Source organism: Episyrphus balteatus, chromosome 3, assembly GCF_945859705.1.
Source record: "Episyrphus balteatus chromosome 3, idEpiBalt1.1, whole genome shotgun sequence".
NCBI classification, from domain to species: Eukaryota; Metazoa; Arthropoda; class Insecta; order Diptera; family Syrphidae; genus Episyrphus; species Episyrphus balteatus.
In genome coordinates this window covers 81,539,762-81,554,278 of record NC_079136.1, presented here as the reverse complement: position 1 = coordinate 81,554,278, position 14,517 = coordinate 81,539,762, and the positions used below count along the sequence as shown (strand labels likewise).

General features: G+C 29.2%; 1 protein-coding gene across 4 annotated transcripts in view; it reads right to left on the bottom strand.

The window, feature by feature from the left end:
- LOC129913331 (maternal protein pumilio) overlaps positions 1 to 14,517 on the bottom strand; it is a 464,853-nt gene that overhangs the window by 422,159 nt on the left and 28,177 nt on the right. Inside the window, exon 1 of one of the 4 annotated variants that reach the window (XM_055991944.1) lies at positions 8,469 to 9,221. The exons of the other annotated variants lie outside the window; for them this stretch is intronic. Within the exon in view, the coding sequence (XP_055847919.1) occupies positions 8,469 to 8,543 (75 nt within the window). The 5' untranslated portion in view covers positions 8,544 to 9,221. Of the gene's footprint in view, positions 1 to 8,468; positions 9,222 to 14,517 lie in introns of those variants that run through there. 4 annotated transcript variants of the gene reach the window in all.

Genomic DNA, 14,517 nt, shown 5'->3' with positions numbered 1-14,517 from the left:
ATGACAACCTATGATAAATTGAATATCATCTGAATGCTTATTTCACTTTTTATATGATGTATCAATCACATTTCTACCATGCCTACTAAAAAAGTAAGAATTTTTTAAAGCCAACTATGTCGAAATTTGAAACTGAGATTACGGTACTTCCTACACTGGTGGCTGGTCATCGGCAACAGATCTCCACAGGTGTTTTAAGGTATTTTTCAATTTTTTTCATTTTAAGATTGTGTAACTTGTAGAGCACGTACCGTTATGTGTGATATATCAAATAAAAGTTTCTGTTATCAGCATGCGTATTAAAGTTAAATCAAATTTGTATGTGCACTAGATCAAAAGATATAACGTGTGTTGAAAAAGAACATCTTTGTACCGTTATTTTAGAATTTTGAATATGATATTTTGAAATTTTGTACAACTATAGTTTATTTAATTACCTATCTACAGTACAAATTTCATTAATCTATCTATTAAAACAAAAAAGTTATAACAAGTTGAATGTTCGTGTCGCGTTTTCGTTTCATCTTGTTTCAAATCACTACGATGCTAAAGAAGTTTTCACTTCAAAAAAAGTGGAGTAAGTGTGGAGTGTCGACATGTTGATTAATTGCGCAGCTAAATTTTTGTTGACCTGAACGCAACCCGATTGAAAGCGATAAAAATCAAATTCAATTAAAATTATTGACAGTTGAATTTAAAAATGACATTTCTCTGACATTCAACGTCAACGATGGGATGTCCATACTTAACTGACAGTTTGGACGATAATTTGCAACAAAATAGAACGCGCACCAACAATTTACAAAAACAGTGTTGATCGACAAAATGTGGACGCTGCTTTAGAGATGACAGATAAAAGCCATGTTCCCAAACAAAGAATCTGCTTGAATTTTGTGTGCTATCAATGTGGGGTACGATATCTCATTTTTTATAGTTTGTGGTAGTATTAAAAATGTTTCAATTTAATTTCAACTTTTCAAAACGCATTGCAAGCTTAAATTGCGACTTCTTATGTGTTTTGATGGTTCGTTTGCTTACTTTATTGAAAACGAAAACTGACATTTTCTGTTTTAAAACATTATTTTCTGGGTAATAAAGTTGTAATTGAGATGATTTTAAAACAGTTTATTAACAAAAAATGATTGATAGAATAGTTTGACTAGAAAATTTGTCAAATTTACTATCGGATAAATTATTTCAACTTTTTGAAAAATAGATTTCCTGGCCATCCCAGCATGACTTCAGTTTTTAACAAAATGTCTAAATGTATTTTTAAAAAAGTCTACACCGTACTGTTTAATTAAGTCTGCATATCTATGCATATAAATATTTTTTGTCCTCTACCGGAACTTGGAAATAAAATTGGAAAATTACCCTTGTCCATCTGACTATGACTCTTAGGGTTGAGTTGAAGTGAGAGAAAGAGTGTTGCCGCCTGGTGCTGCAGAGGCAGCATAGACAGACAGACAGACAGACAATCTACACTATCTATGGTAACATTGAAGAAACACATGTTGTTTGCGTGCTCGTATTTCACAAGCACCACCAGGAGAGGTTAATTAGAAGAATTGAAATAATATCACGTAGAAATTTGTATATGTTTGTATGTAGATGAATATAAGGGTAGTTAGGCCAAGAATAATTTTCATGAAAAAAAAGAAAGTTTATTCTTGAAATATTCTTCATCTTCTCAGTTATGCTTAGGTAATTTCAAAAGAAATTTCAAACGAAAGGCATAAATTGTTTGGATGTTTTCCTTTTTTTTTTGTTTTCTTTTTTTTTGTGATTTGTATAAAGGACAATGTCTTAAGAGATTTTAAGTTTTGAAGGAAAAGAAGGTGTTTTCTTTCATATACAAAAAAAAATTTTCAGTTGCAAATTTTTGTAGAGTGGATTTTTGGGCAATTTGGAATAAGAAGACAAGTTTATATTCCTTCTTCTTCCTAGACGTTCTAAAAATCTAAGGCAGAGTTTAGTTTAAGTTCGAAATAAAGTATCATTAGGAAGTTATTGATAAAGTTGTTAAGAAACTATCAAAAAGTCATAGTTCTGAAATCTGAACTCAAAATATACTGTACTGAGTACATGTACTTAACTCTACTGAGTACATAACAATACAATTATGTAAATCGATTTTAATTCCCAAATTATAAATTCATATATTTATTGCGATGTCTATAGTACACTGAGGTCAAGAGTTCTGTACTCAGTACGTCATTACGTACCAAATACTCATAGACTTTTATGTACACAGTACATAATTATGTACAGATACAGTACAGATTTTTTTCTCAAAACAGACTTTTTTGTACAGAGAAGACTTTTATATACAAAGTAGACTTTTATGTACTGAAAACAATGTTTTATGTATATACTCAGTGTCAGTACACTAATGATTGTTCTAGGTACATAAAAGATTGTACTTAGTACATAAAATTTCGTACTCAGTATATAAAAGTTTGTACTCAGTACATTTAAGTCTGTGATCGGGAAATATCAGTTCGTGTTCAGTACATCACGTCTTTACTCAGTACAAATTAATTTTGTACTCAATGCTTAACCCTTTCGAACCCAAGCTATGAAAATCAATATTAAAAAATGTGTTTCCAGTATTATCGAGTCAAAAACATCACAACTAAGAAATATGAATAGCAAAAAGTTATGTTCCAAAATAATAAATAGCAAAACTAATGTGTTATTCTCATGTTACATGTAAGTAACATACACTGCCTATGACCACCAAAAAAAGTCGGACAACTGAGGAAATAACTTTTTATAGAACAATAAAAAGCCAAAACACAAAACACTTTCTGGATTAACATTTTTTTTATCTTTTTTCAAAATTATGACCATATATAAAAATTTTTTTTTGCAAAATGTGGATTTCAGTCCCTTTTTCGATAAAAAAAAAATTAAAAGTATGATATTTGACTAACTTTTTGTACTAATCCAGTAACTAGGCATTATTATCTTTCAATTAAGCCATCGAAACCTAAAAAAATATTTAATGGAATGTTTTTTAAGAATTAAAAAAAAAAATGTTACATGAGAGTACCGCTGGGTCCGAAGGGGTTAAACATCGTTCTTAATATACAGTTTGTTATATTATTTCAACACTAATTGAAAAGACATACGAGAAATATTGAATCGTAGATAAAATTCAAGGAATTAGAAATCCATAAAAATAAATTTCGAAGGAAACTTATTACCTATTAGCATTCGAATTCTCGATCTTTCAAAATTTCCAAGGAAGTAAGTTTCAACGAAGTAAATTTCAATATTTTTCTAAAAATGTAATTATGTGCTTTTTAACCCTTTGTTGCCCGAATCATTATAATTTCTTATTTTAAAATAAAAAATAGTGAAATAATGATAATTGGCATTAACTTAAGCTGTATGAATATAAAAAAAAATATACGACTTTATATTCCATGTTTTTTGTTGGTGGTTTCACATATTAACCACTAGGCTTTAAGTGATTTTTTTTTCTGAAAATGATAAAAATAAAACTTGTTAAATGAAACAAAATTTATGGGAAAACTATACAATATTTATTTTTTATGAAACTTGGAAAAACAATTTTTTTTTTCTTTTGACAAACATAATGCCACTTTAAATACTGAACTGGACCATTTTGAACGATTTGGTTCTTTTTTTGTGCTGCAGAATGCACATTCGTCTCGAAGTACTATAAGTTGGTAAGTGTTTGCACTGATCAAACCTCTTCTCCAACAAAACTTTAAGTTTGAAACGATTTGTATTTATGAAATTAGATTTGGAAGTACGGTGTCTTGGGGCTTCTTTTGTATTTACTCCAACAAGTCCTGTTGCCACTATAATTCTGAAAACCTATGTTTTGAATCGATCTTTCATATAAAATGATGAAAGCATTTACGACCTACACATCAAGGAAGTGCCAAAAAATCCGTTTCCACCACTTTTAAAGCTTCCTATGAAAAATAAAGCACAACCAAGAATGACTTTTGCTTCCCGGTGGTTAGGTACAGAAACCACCCACAAAAATTACACGTTATCCATAAAATGGCCAAATTTTATGAACGAAACTATGTACACTCACTATTAATACACACATAAATCTATTTACGGCAAAACTTACCCAACATTTTATTTCAATATCAAAATTTCAAATTTATTATTTCAAACTTCAAGCACCTTGCACGAATGACTAAAGACTTTCAATGATCTTCACATATCAGATAATGCAAGCTTATTTTACAAAACTATTAATTTTTGCTATTGTAAAGAACTGTATAGACAACAGTAAATGTGTCGGTTTTTCATTAAACCCAATGAGTGACAAGGAAAAAATTATTGAAAAGGTGGTTTCATGCTGTAACCACTGGAGAACAAAGAGTTTTAAAGGAAGACTATTTCAGAACCTGCCAAAGGCACTTCTGAAAAACTAAACCCAAATTATTAAAATTTTTTAATTAATTGATTGATTTAATGTCAATTAGGGAAGTCCTTTTTCATTTTGGAATTCAATACTTTTCGAAAAGCTAATGTAAGTTTCCTATTTCACCCCGCATAGCTTACAACTCAAAAAAACATCAAAAGTAGTTTACATCAAAAGTATTATAACATCCGTGTGTCATTCCTCCTATAACCAATATGAACCTCAGCATACGTTATATTTTTTCTCCCTTACAAATCCTTAAAATACAAAACAAACAACAACAACGCAGCGACATAGAAGTGACTTGCAATGAATGTGTCTTCTGTGTGTTTGTGTTTTGTGATTTTATTCTGGGTCAGAAGACTATTCTTGAATATATGCAACGTGGGAGGCTGGGCATCGTACACAATTCTCGCAGATATTGATTTTTGGTATAATATTGCTCCTGATGTGTTCACGTGGAGAGAAATAAAGAGTCAGGCGGCGACATTAATAGATTGTTGGTTCTTGTTCTTTTTTTTTTTATATGGCTTATTTCAAATAAGTTATGAAGAGGTCTTCATTTTTTTTTTTTTTTATTATTTTGCGGAGTGTGACAAAAGATTGAAGGATCTCCAAACCACACTAAGGGTAAAATATATATTTTTTTATAGGTACAAACTCTCTATATGGAAAATGTAGAAAATGGATTTGTATGTTTTTAGGACATCTTCAAATTATTGTAGAACAACACTTCAGATTGGATTTTTTTAAAAGTCTAACATAATGGAAGTTTTTTTTTGCAGAAAATGAATTAAAATTTTAACAGGTTAAGAGTTGTGCAACTGCAACCCAAAGGCACAAAAGTGCAATTCATAGGTATACATAAATATAGATTTGTGGAATTTTGTATGTGCAAAATATTTTTTATTTGTGATAACAATTCTTTTTAATAGATTTAGTCAACAAAGTCAAAAATCCAATAAATCTATATTTGGTGATAGTCATTAAGGAATATTAATCTGAATTTGTTTTTGTTTCCTAGAAGTTAAAATCATTTCATTACATGAAAAATGCGTATTGAGGACTCAAAAGTAAAACTAAAAGCTCCAATATTCAAGTTTTTAGATTTTTTAATATAAAATAAAAAAAAAAAAAACTACCGTTATCACACATTAACTACATACAACGAATTGCTTTGCACCAAAAAAAGGACTTGACCCATTTTTGGGCCCAGGGCGTACATTTATGAGACAAGTAGTGAAATGAAAGCTTATGCTAAGCTCTACAAGCGTCAAATATTTTCAAAATTAGTTTTGGGAGTCTCCAGAAATTTCGAGTCTGAAGTTGGGTGGTGAAGTCAGGCCTTTTTCAAAACAAGCGTTCATAGCATCCGAAGTATAGCACCTAAGAAAACATTTTTAATACCAAATGAAAGATCAGAATAGTGCCATTTGACTGATATTTTTTTTCTAAGCTAAGTATTTTCGCATCGACCTGGGAATTTATGTTTGCGCTAAACCTTTATAAAGATTCAAAAGATTTACATTAAGCTATACTTAATTTTTTATTTGAAAAATTCGTATACGTTTTTTTTTTATCGGACTTTGTATAGAAAATGACACTTCTGTCTTCAAACTTCAATATCTCTGCAACTAATAATGGTACATTACATAAAGAAGTAGTTTTGAACAATTTGTCTATTGAAAACTATACCTATACCATTTTAAAAAAAACATATTTTTTCGGACTTCGGGAGGAATTTGTAAACAAATAACAGATTAAAAACCGCTTTCCTTAAATTGCCAATGTTGCGTGTGAATTTTATATTTAAAAGCATCCACAAAAATGCTGCAAAATTTTAAGTTAAATCTGCGAATTGTCTCTTTGATTCAAACTTTTGAAAAAAAAAGTATTAGTAATTTTTTTTTTATTAAGATGCATTTTTAGAAAAAAAATTTCAAAATCGTTAGAGCCGTTTTTTAAAAAACTTATTTTTAATAAATAATTTTTTGGAAAAAAAGTTTAAAATTAAATTGGTATGCCATTTTGTAGAAATCACTAATCAACATCTAAAAACAAAATTTCAAAAAAATTCAATTTCCCGTTTTCGAAAATTTGATTTTTCAAAAAAAAATTTTCAAATTTTTTTTAAAAATTCAAAAATTATTTTTTTTCGAAATTTTATTTTTGGATTATATTGAAATTATATAAATGCTTCCTCACAAAAAGTTTTGTTGAAACCCAATTAGCAGTTTCAGAGATAATTGGATTTAAAAAAAAAACGGTTCTATGGCAGGTACCGTTAATAATGATTTTCCAAAAAAAAATTTTTCATTAGAAGATAGACCTTGTTTTAAAACTTACACTTGCATTTTTTAAACAAAATCGTTGGAGCCGTTTTTGAGCAATTTCAACTTTACTAAAATCGGTATATGACAAGTACCGTTATTTTTGGTCCAAAAAAATTAATTCCAAAAACCCCTCTGGAGAGTCTCCATAAAATGCTACATACCAATTGGTAATCCGTTTAGGCTGTAGCTCCTTATACAGACAGACAGACGGACTTTCGCAATTTCATGGAAAAATGTTATCTCTACTTTTTTTTTGTACGAATACACATAGTATCGCAAGTAAAAATTGGTATGCCATGAAAAAAGAAATACATATAAATCAACACATAATAATAAAGTTTCAATGAAATTCATTCCTCCGTTTTCAAAAAATTGATTTTATCAAAAAAAAAAAAAATCTTAAACTTTTTTTTAATCTAAAAATTATTTTTTTGAAATGTTTACTTAGTTTTATCTTTAGAGTTACTGAAATGTTCTATGACAAGTACCTTTAATAATAAAAAAAATATACATATCATACATAATGTATTTTTAATCAAAATCGCTTTTTGAGAAAAACTACTTTTTCTATTTTGGTCATTTGGCAAGTACAGGTAACTTTGGGCCAAAAAATTTAATTTCAAATTTCCCTCTAGGGAATCAATAAAAACTCTTAGCTACGAATTTTGAAGTCGATCACTCCAGAGGTTAAGGCCGAGACTCGATATAGAGACAGATAGACAGTGACATAGACAGGGAGACAGATTTGGCAGACCCACTTTTTCGTTGTATCATCGTAAGTGACCTATTTCTAAACGCGGGGGTTTAGTTAAAAGGCAATTTTAATTTTTTTTTTTTTTTTTTTGAATAGTTGAAAATTTGTTTAATTTTTCAAAAGTCAAGGTAAAGATCCAAAAAAGAATATTGGAGCTTTCAAATTCTAGTTTAATTTTCAATTTATATAAAGCCTTTCAAAAAAATTCCAATTTTACAATTTCAACACTTGTATAGTTTTTGGGGTTTTAGCTAAGTATTTTGTAAAAACAAAAAAGAAAATCTTAAAAGGCAAGTTTTTACTTTCGGAACCTTTATAACTTACAGCCTGATACAAAGTGTTAGATTTCATATCTAATTCATCTTTTAAAATTTATTTTGTTGAAAAAAAAAAAAATCCTACAAACAAAATAAATTGTAGAAAACAAACATTTACCCATTTGAAATGGCGTTGTAATTGAATGATTTATTATTTTCTATTATCCAGGCTATGTACCCCCTTCTTTTAAACAACTTTTCAATCAACACTTCCCACATCACATACACAACACCTAATCATTTAAATGGAGACAAATAAAATAAAAAAAAGATACACACACCAATTGAATAACAACAACAACCAACAACCACAGCACAAAAGACCCTCATTTTCAAAGACTTCAATCTCGTAGGCTGTTTAAAGTTAGTTCAAATCAGAAAAAAAAAAATCGGAAGTCAAGAAAAAAAAAACAACAACAACAAAATGTGTCAAAATGATAAAAAGGACACATGTGATCCAGACACCAACCACGAGCCATGCGTGTATATAATGACATTTGATTCACCTGAAATAAAGTGTGTAAAAACGCGTGCTATCAAAAAAAAAAGGAATCACCACCCTATAAAAACCATCCTTTCATTTCTTTTTGAAAAAAGAGTTTTTTTTTTGCTTTTCAAAAATTGTAAAGCTAAGACTAAGGATTTACCATTTCCTGTGTAAGGGCAATATCCTCGACATTCCTTGTGGAAGAAAATATAAATTCCTGAAGCAGTTTCATCATGTAGATTCTGTTAAGAATTAGTTGTTTGGTTTTGTAATGAAATGATTTTTTTTGGTTTAAAAAAAAAATGCACTTAAAACATTTTCATTTGACAACTAACAGAATCGGCAGAAAAAAAAAATTGATTTCGTTCTTTTAGTTGCCCATCAACAATACAACATTGAGCAGCTGATACATTTTTATATGACGAAGGACGAATGACAAATTGTAGGATAACAAAAAAAAAATAAAACTTGTTTTAAAAAACAGCTGATTGACGTCGGGTTTTAGGTTTTGTTATAGGTCGCGTCTGTACAGCGGTTATTTTATTTTTTATTTTTTGCTCTTCTGATAATTACAATGTGGAAGCACTTTAAATTGATAGAAACCACAAAAAGGACACAACTTGGCAATTGAATTTTTTTTTTTTAGTTGAGTTGAGTTGACTACAATCCGCTTAGACCAAAAGCCGACAACACTATTTCACTCTCTTGCTATTGACTTAGAACACTGCACAGGACTGAGTATTGAATGAGTACAGAAAAAACCAAGTGTTGTACGAATAAAAGAGAGTGAAAGAGAGAGAGAGATAAAAAGTGACTATGATAAACCGGTCGATTAAAGAGGTGAGCACTTCCATTCCAGTCTATAGAGATACCACTGTGACTGTCACGATTGTGCTGCAACAAAATTGATACAAAACAAAAAAGAAAATGAAAAATACAAAAAAACAAAAAACAACAACAACATCGATATAAAAAAATAGACAGCGATGATACAAGAAAAAGTTGGAGATATACCTTGTTTTATTGGATGTAGATAGGTAGATTGTGAGGTGTACTACCATGGTAGTAAAATGAAATAACGATACACGGATTATGCAAAGGAAGATTAGAACACAGAGTTGCCATTGGCATAATCAATAGTGTAAAAAGAATTAATTCAAGAATTTGAAATGACGCAGAATTTCATAACATATCCAAATTCTAGGAAATCTCATTATTGCTTGTTTTATACCTAGAAGAGGAAATGATAGTTCTTCAAACTGAAAAATGTACAACCTAAGCCACTCATAGGCAACAAATGAAAGTGAACGTTTAAGAAATTAAATGATGGTACTTCAATAATTATTCCTTTTACTCTAATAATTTCATATTACATAGTTTATTTTTTTTAATTTCCTCAATCTAAAATTTTTTTTTTAAATTGTAGTTTTTGAGTAAAATATGGGAAAAATTAATACTTTTAAAGTTTTCAAAGTAAGCTTGATTTTAAAAACACTAGATTAAGTGTTTACTGGAAGTGTTATATGTAGGTACATATAATCTCCATTAAATACGATATTCACGACTTTTCAATCAAAAATCTTCATCAATATAGCTTTTTAAAGTCACCGAAGCAGAATGCTACGATTTTTTTTACCCTTTAGCTTCACATATTGACTGTTATTAGGAAGTTTTAGCGTAATGTCAGATGAAATGTTATTTTTTATTAACAAAAAAAGCGAGACACATTTTCGCACTTTGCGAAATACGGAATACATGAAATATATTCACTTAAAATCATCATTTATGGCTGCTTTCTAAAGCACTACAACTATTAATCCACAATAAAGAATATCAAAAATAGTCGTTTTAACAATCTTTAAGGTTTGACTTTTGTGTTAAAACAGCCAAAATAGAATGTGGAATACTTTCCCAAATGATATACAAAGCATTGTCAAAGTATCAAAATTTCAATCAAAGCTTCTCTAATTGTTTAAATATTTTATATTGTTTTATTTATAAAATTTTGTCTTTAGATGTTTTGTTTACTTTTTTATACTGTAAAAAAAATGGTTCAATAATTTTTGTTACATGGTTACACAATAATGATTTTATTTTTAAAAATTCATTAATCAAATTTGTAATGCTTTTTTTAATAAAAAATAATATTGATTGTAAACAACTATCAATAATTGATAGCTGATAAAATTTAAATTATGATATCTTATCACTTAAAGGCTCCAACAGATAGAATCCGTTGCGTCCGTTGCGTCAATCAATCCGTTGAAGTTGACAGATGGGAGAGAAAGGGTTGACCAATAAAATACGTTGCATGACGGATTGCTTTTTGACAGCTCACTTCAAATTCCAAGGTGTGTTCGATATTTTATCGCTGAATGTGCACTAATAAAGTTCTGATGCAAAAAATTGTTAACTATTATCGTCGTACTTTTTTTTAATAAAATAAAATGCGCAACTAGATTTCACTTGCTCTTCAGTTAAAAACAATTTTAAATAACAAATTATCATTTGTAAGTATGGCTTTGGCATTGTAAAATTGAACTCTACAACAGAATTTAGGTATTTAATTTATATACATAAATTATTAGATATATCATTAAATGTTACTTTTGTTGCAATTTCTTTACAAATAAACAATGAAAGTACACAATTCATAAAATCGGAGAAGAAAAGAATACAATTCTTAGTTATGAAATTCTCCGGTGTGCACTCTGAAACAGAAAATCGAACTGGTCTATTGTTGACAACTGGGCTACTTCTTCCGTAGAATCCGTCGGCATCCGTCCGATCCGTCGCTTATGGGTCGCTTCCCATAAGAACATGTGTATTTTATCGAGCTGTCAATTGAAAACTTCGTCGCAACGGATTCTATGGGTTGGGCCCTTAATTCACAAAAGTTTTGAAAACAGAGAATGATGCCAACTTTTATTACCTAATTGTAATTTAATTATAAAAATTCATACAAAAGTTGACCAGTTTTCCCATAACTTAGATTTTAAAATAACAAATTTCAGTATTTATCAACTATCAATAATTGATAGTTGATATTTGCAAATACAGGTTTGTAAATAGCGCCCCCAAACGAACTACTTCTTACGAACTACTTCGATAGCACTACAGATTATATCTATATATACAATATACAAAGGATGTTACAAATAAAAGTTACATATAGACATTCAATTTTTTGGTTATTCCCAAACATAAAAAAGTTGCTAACGAAACTGACATCTCTAGATTGAATATTTTATTTTGGCTGTTTAAAAGCAACATCATATTGTTACTAAACCAACACTTTAATGGATCAATAATTTTGAACAAAAACTTTTGTTTGCCTTGCAACTATGCATTTTTGTCAATTTAGGAAAACCATTGACTGTCACTTTTGACATTGATAGATTTGACTAATTCTGTACCTTTCTTTTTCATTATACCTTGTTCCCAATACAAAACAAGTATTTTAAATTGCAACCATTGATACTGAAAAAAAAGGTACATCCACAGACAGACGGAATTTAAATTGTTTTAGTTTACATTTTCTGTTGATGTCTGATGTAGATGTCACATTCAGATAAATTTGCAAATCAAAGAACTAAACTCTAACCGCTGGCTGCTGTGTCGTCATTCATTGTCTACTCCGACAATAGCGTCATACCTCATCTAAATTCATTCAAATTGTAAATTTGTATATTGTAGGTGTATATTAAAGCAACAAACAAAATTAATCTTAAAAAAATACACAAATTCGAGAAGAAAAAAGATAATGAAGAAAGAAAAAAGAATAGAGATAAACAAAAAAACTGAAAAATTAAAAAAAAAAAAAAGGAAAAAATATTTGTATATACAAAAATATCTAAAGACTAATCGTAATCATCATAATCAGAATCACACACTCATCCAAGAAAATAGCCGGCTTTTTACGTCTGTTTTTGTTATGATTCTCTCTGTTTTTGCGTTCTCTTCGTGTTTTTTTTTTTTTTTTTTTGTCGTTTTCTACTGCACCAACAGCAATTCCACCCCACTATTTTGTTGTGTGATGGTGAATCTAATTTGTGTTGTTGTTGTTTTTTTGGTATTCTCTGTTAGGTGTATCGTATGTATTTGCTATAGAAAAAAAGTTATGCTTTATTGCTTGTGCGAAGTTTTCTTTTTTGTTTGGTTTTGGAAGCCTTTTTTGTTTGTTTTTTTTTTTTTTTTTTTTTTTTGTGAGTAAAAAATTTATATTAAAAAAGGAGACATTATAGAGAAAAAAAAATAAATAAAAACAAAAACAAGTTGATATTGATCTAATCGTTGGTAAGTGGGTAGGTATATGAAAACAAACAAATATCATGTTAACGTGCCAAGCACAAAGCAAAATTGTTTAATTAATTTGTTTTACAAATGCCTTTATTTTTTGAGAAAAAAAAAAATCAACACGTGATTGCGTTTTAATGATCAATTTAGATATTAATTGGTATTTTTTGTATCACTTTTGTGTTAATAATTTAGATTTGTAACACTTAAAATTATTTATTAATCGATCAACTTTTTGTCACTAAAGAGCGAGTCAAGTTTTTTTGACTACGAAACATTAAACAGAAATGTTTTCAGATTTTCAATGGATACCACCAAATGAAATGGTTAACCAAGGTAAATTTTATCCAATATCATGTAAAGGTTTACAGAATGCGTTCATAAAAAGTCGTTAATGTAAAAATATGTATACCTAGAACGAAACTTTAAAACTTTAATTTTCATGTAATTTTCATATCGTGGGCACAAAGCCAAAACCAAAAATCTGCAAAATTGTATGTAGTTTTGAGAAAAACGGCTTCAAAGTTTTGGAAACTCATGCAATCTTATGGAAGCTCGTGTTATGGAAATTGATAGTTTAGGCTTCTAGGCAGCAGATGGAGGATTGGGATCGATGCAGTGAATAGAGGGACCGATAACAAGTTACATAAATGACGCATAACCTAAAGTGAAAATGTCCAAAAATGCAGATTCGCAGTTTTGGCGTTGTGCCGCTGATATAATACCAAGCTTTATAGATTTTCTGAAATGGTTTTAGACTTTTGACCTTCATAATTTCTTTTGGTTAAATTTTCTTGCTAGGACTTGACATTTTGTTTTAATAACCTATGTAAATTATGTACATATTTAAAGAGCTCAATTTTTGTGTTCGTTTAATCGAATAATATGTACGTGACAATAAGTTTGTCCGTACGTCACAAAAAGTTTGTTTGAACGTTATTGAAAGACTTTACTCTAAACTTCCTGTCTTATTCTCAGTTTTTTGTTTTGTGTTTTTTTTTTTTTATAAGCATAATAAAAATGTAAAATGGCGGATTTGTTGATTTTAAATATTTGCAAGATTTTTTGAAACTTATGTTCAAAAGGTTATAGATTACGAAGTCAAGACGTTTATCTTGGCGCCCAATATTCATCTTAAAACTTCAAATGTTAAAGTGTTTTAAAGAAGGCTTCTGTTTGCGAACAGTTCTGAAAACCAATTAAAAATATGGTAACACTCGAATATGGGAACTAGTAGGTAATCATTATCATCAATTGGACATCACCTCGGACAAACTCATGATAAAATACTTCAGTTCGTACGGATGACTGCCATAATTACGCTTAAAGGGTCCTAAACACGATCAGTAACATTTATGAAAAATACCCACCATACGTTTCAGTGAACTTTGACATTTATATTGCTTTAATTTAGTTTGAAGTCTTTATTTATATAGTCTTTAAATTTAATTTTGCAATCATCATTCTCTAAAATAAATTCACTTAAAAAAATCCGAGTACAAGGTAAACATTGAATGTTCACACCAGACCATCAGTGTTCTGTCAGTTAAAACAAAAACGAACTCAAAAACGGTTTGATTGATGACTAACATTGATGACCGAAGGAATATTTAATGAATCGAGACTCGTTAAAGTAAAATTGACAACCAACATTGATTGTTTGTTGGGCCCTTGAGGACTAAATGCTGCTTTAAAAACTTATTTCTATTAAAAACATTTATTTATAGAACTGTCATTAAAATAATATGGTTCTTCTACTTTAAAATTGCGACTGGTTCATCCGAGCATACTTCAGGTTCATATAAAGTTAGAAAAAAAATAAATGATTCATTCGTTGTAAAGTCTTAGTATGTTTGATTTGTAAGTTGCTTCGTCAATGCTACCCAAATCGATGAAAATTAATGAAATGGTAA